The sequence below is a fragment of the Chondrus crispus genome, genomic scaffold (genome assembly GCF_000350225.1).
Source record: "Chondrus crispus Stackhouse genomic scaffold, scaffold_270, whole genome shotgun sequence".
NCBI classification, from domain to species: Eukaryota; Rhodophyta; class Florideophyceae; order Gigartinales; family Gigartinaceae; genus Chondrus; species Chondrus crispus.
In genome coordinates, this window is record NW_005179150.1 from 69,661 (window position 1) to 74,135 (window position 4,475).

A 4,475-nucleotide genomic window follows, 5' to 3' on the forward strand; every position below is an offset into this window, starting at 1 on the left:
CCCGTTAAGCAACGTCCTGTCAATTGAAAACATTTAAACCGCATTTCATCCGCATTCCCCCTCCGCCTTCCGCATCCGTTCACCGCCCCCAGGAGCGCACGCATCCGTCTCGAAAAACAAGCCGCAAACAAGCACCCAAAAACCCGACCACCATCCGCGCGAGCCCATTCCCGCGCGCAAAAACCCCGCCGCCACGCCCCCAACAGCCGCCACGCCCGCCCCCCCCGCGCCATGCTGTGGCCCACGCGCAGCGCAGACTCCATGGTGCGCGACCTGAGCAGGGAGAGCCGCGCGTCGAGCAGCTCGAAGCGCGCAAAGCCCCACGCCTCGCGCCGCACCACCCACGTCTCGCTGCTCACCACCCTGTTCGCGTGCGCCGCACTCATCGTCTCGGTCCTGCGCCGACACGTCGCCCCCGCCGCCTCCCGCAGAGACCCCCGCCGCGCCCACCTGTTCTCCTTCGCCTCCCACGCCTCCGTCGTCCCGACCGCTGCCGCTGCCCAGGTCCAGGTCCAGGCCCAGGCCCAGGCCCAGGCCCAGGCCCAGGCAACCACCGCCACGCAGAAGAGGAACCTCGACTTGCACGGTGTGCCCGAGGCACTCACTACTATTCGCCAGGACTGGAAGGTCGTGCTCAACAACTTTCTGGATGATAGCGACCCGCATACGTTCTCGGCACGGAAGATCCGCCAGCATTACTACTCGGATATTAATAATGTGCAGAGCACATGCATGCTGGTCACGATCAAAAATGGAAATGTCACGTTTCAGGAAAAGTATCGGGAGAACCAGCACTCAAGGGCGCCCTCGGTCAAGTATGTCCTCCGCAAGATCATGCGCGAGAAGGCCGCCGCCGTGCCGGCCGCTACTTTCATGGTCATGCTGAGCGATGGACATCGCCCGCAGGTGGCCACGTTTGGCTCGGCGCGACACTGGAAAGGCTGGAACATGCTCACGCCCGTGCCGCTGGGCAACTCGAGGGGAACGAATGTCGAGTGGGGCACCCCGTTTGAGGGCTGGAATTCCTACATTGATAACACGATTGTGAGCAAGCACGCCAACTATTCGTGGAATGAAAAGTTTGAAAAGGCCCTCTTCCGCGGCAGTTTGAGTATGCAAAAGTTTAAACTCGGCTCGTGCAACGAGGAGAATGGGGGCAGGTGTGAGAGGGCACAAAAGTGGAACGAGGTTAATCGAGGTGTTATGTATGAGAGGGCGAAACAGGCCCCGGATTTGTTCGATGTCGGATTCACGCAGCTCAAGAAGAAGGAGGACGGGCCGGCGAAATGCTTTGATGATGCGCCGCAAGTGAGGGAGTCGATCAAGTTTGCAGACTTTCAAAAGTTCAAGTACATTCTCAATGTTGGCAACAATCAAGGTAAGTTTGCATCTTTAAAAAAAAGGTCAGTTGCAAAACATATGGCCGGTTTCTAACAGCGTTTGTTTTTTTCAACATGGTGTTTTTTTGCAACGGCGGCACAGATTGGGCGGAACGTCTGCGGTCTTTGCTGTACATGAACAGCGTAATAATCGTGCACCAAGCAGAAACACAAGAGTTTTTCACGCCCTTGATGCGACCGTGGGTGCATTTCCTCCCGACCAACCTGATGATGACGGACCTAATCACCAACGTGCAATGGGCGCGTGAAAACGATGCGTACACGCAGCAAATCGTGCGGAATCAGAATGCATTCGCGGACCGATATATAACTGAGCGTTCAATGCAGCAGTACTGGGAGGTGGCACTGGAAGAGTTTGGAGCTCGGCAACGACGCGCGGCGGGGGAAGGTAGTGGGTCTGCGTACTGAGGCTCGGGTATTAGTTAGGACGATGGAATGCTTACCGTTTTTGGTTTCCAAGGTGAAGCTCGGTGGCGTGAGGGTAAGTGAGAGAAGGCGCTGGGAGATTGTTTGGGACGAGCAGGTTGCCGCAAGGCGCCCGACACTTGGCATTGATCCGGCCAATGGAAACGTGTGATTAGATGCAAAACGCCTCTGTAAGAATGTAAGCACGACTCATCTAAATTCGCCCTGGTGTCAGGCACACATACCCCGACCCATCCAACTGTCAATCAACCTTCCTCTTCCGTGTATTACCCAACGGCCTTCCCCTCCGTACACCTCTACCCCCTCTCCTCGCCAACTCAGCCACCCCAGCTCCCCCTCCCCTCGCGCCGCACCGAACTCCCGACCCCTCTTCCAGCGTTCATGCTGGCGCCCTAGCGCGACGTCCCGCACCCTGCCCCGCTGCCCACCCCGCCCGACTTTCCGTTTCTCTCGCCCCCACTTGCCCTTCCCCCCCCCCCCCTCCGGCGTCACACTTCCGGCCTCCTACGACCCCACACATGGGGATGGGCGGCAGCGCTCACGTGGAGCATGCCGCTCGCTTCGACATCCTCGCCGGCCTTTCCGCCGCCCGCTCTCATGTCAACGTCACGGAGTGGCTCGCCCGCGCAAAAGTCGCCTCTTTCATCTCGGGCTGGTTCATCTTCTCCCTCACCAGCCTCTTCCTGGCCAAGCATGTCTTGCACGTCTTTGAGATTAACGAGGCCGTCTTCACGCTGTGGCAGTTTGCGAGCTCCGTCTTGTTCGGCCTGCTCTTCACCAAGGGCCTCGGCATGCACAAACTCGCCGTCCTGAGCAAGCAGCAGCTGCGCGCCGTCGTTCCGCTTAGCGCCGCCTTCCTCATCAAGGAGGTCCTCAAGTATGCCTCGCTTGCTCGCGTCTCAGTCAATCTTGTCAACACCATTCGTTCGCTCGGCCCGCTGTTCAACGTCTGCCTCGAGCTGTTTTTCTTCGGCCACCGCCCGCAGATGTCCGTCGTGTGGGCCTTGTTGCCCATCATCATCGGCGTCGCACTCACCAGCATCGACGAGATCCATAGCGCCTCTGTTACTAGCGCAGAGCTAGTCACCGCCTTGCTCGGCTTTCTCGCCGCTGTCACCTCCACGGCCATCAACAACGCTCAGAACATCTATTCCAAGATCCTCTTTGGCCGCGAACGCATCGACCCCGTGTCGTTGCAGATATATCTCTCAGCCATTTCCCTCATCCTCATGTCACCGGGTAGTGTGGCCCAGCTGGCGTACCACATCTTTACGAGCGACGCACCGGCCCACTCGTTTTTCGCGCCGTCCTGGGGTGTTGCCGCCGGCCTCGCGCTGGCAGGCTTTGTCAATTTTGTGTCGTCGCAGCTGGCCTTCAACACCCTCCACCTCATCTCACCGTTGAGTTACTCGGTGGCCAATACGTTCAAGCGAGTGTGCATTGCCGTGATTGCCATTTTCTACTTCAACGAACGTCTTTCCCTCGTCAATGGAGTGGGGATTGGCATCTCTATCGGCGGCGTCTTTATTTATGAACGAAAGTCGAGGGCGCTCAAAGAGGCTCGCATGTACAGGAGGACACACCCCGACTCGGTGCCCAAAGCTGCCACATTACCCACTCGGAAGCAAACAGCTTCCGGCCCGGATCTTGTGAAGATGGCTACCGAGCTCAACGAATCGAGCTTGCACGACAATCGGCAAGAGGGCAACCTAGTCCAGCACAACTTTATTGATGTGTCCGTCACTCCCACAGCCGCCAATAGAGCAGCGTATGCAAATGTTAACTCAAAAGCCTAGTACAGTATGTTAGCAAAAGTTGTCTTCTAGAGCCACTTGCTCCTGGAGTGTAAATGTTATTTAGTCAGCCTATGGTCGATAAACACGTCCTGTGGTCCGGGGGTCACGTTCTCTTCCAAACTTTTGTTCAATATGGCCTACGTTCAACTCTCGGCAGTGAGAGTGAAGCTATGCCGCAACCGGGAGTCTGTTAATGGCGACTCTCCCGTCGTAGGAGACTGTCGCAAAGGCGTGCGACCCCGCTGATATGTTTGTCACAGTGTCGTCATGGTGCGGAAACGTCGTCAGTGGCTTCCCGGCCCCACTCCAGCACCGAACGACGCCATCCGTGCCGCCGCTAATAAGGCATGCCTTACTCGCACAGCGCAAAGCAGACGCGTGCTGAAACGGGGCGTGCTGCACTTGCCACAACATCGCTCTCGTTCTCGTATCGAAGGCGCGAATGCAGCCGTCCTGCGAGCCCGTATAAAGCACGTGCTCCCCATCCGAGCACGCACTCGAAACTCTGGACGGATGCGACGGAACACAGAGTGCGAACGATGAACGGTGGTGCACTTCAAGGATCTTGCCGACGACGAGAGACGCGGCAAGCTCTCCACTGCGCACGTCAAACACACCGAGACACTTCGAGGACGCGACGAACACCGAGCTAGCGTCCATCCAGTCGCCGGCGACGACCTCAAACGCGGCGGCGGCGAGCGTGAAGCGCGGGTCATCGACCTTGAGAGCAGCCGCACATCGCACGGAATCGGCGACATCGAGCAGGGTAGCGCCGGTCTGCGTGACGGCCAGACACGCGTGCGGGCGCTTCTCAGAGGCTGCGGCGTCCAGCACGGGGGCGTGCAGCGCGCAC

At 58.4% G+C, this 4,475-nt stretch overlaps 3 protein-coding genes; all 3 read left to right on the forward strand.

Annotated features, from left to right (window-relative positions):
- Positions 1-948: 948 nt before the first annotated feature.
- On the forward strand, positions 949-2,071 carry CHC_T00005169001 (hypothetical protein). XM_005716485.1 is given in 2 exon segments: positions 949-1,434; positions 1,435-2,071. The coding sequence occupies 1 exon segment, from the start codon at positions 949-951 to the stop codon at positions 1,432-1,434; it is 486 nt and encodes a 161-aa protein (XP_005716542.1). The 3' UTR covers positions 1,435-2,071.
- A 279-nt stretch (positions 2,072-2,350) lies between these two features.
- Positions 2,351-3,622, forward strand: CHC_T00005170001 (hypothetical protein). Its single transcript, XM_005716486.1, has one exon. The coding sequence runs from the start codon at positions 2,351-2,353 to the stop codon at positions 3,620-3,622; it is 1,272 nt and encodes a 423-aa protein (XP_005716543.1).
- Positions 3,623-3,969: 347 nt separating this feature from the next.
- Positions 3,970-4,275, forward strand: CHC_T00005171001 (hypothetical protein). Its single transcript, XM_005716487.1, has one exon. The coding sequence runs from the start codon at positions 3,970-3,972 to the stop codon at positions 4,273-4,275; it is 306 nt and encodes a 101-aa protein (XP_005716544.1).
- The last annotated feature ends 200 nt before the right edge of the window (positions 4,276-4,475 follow it).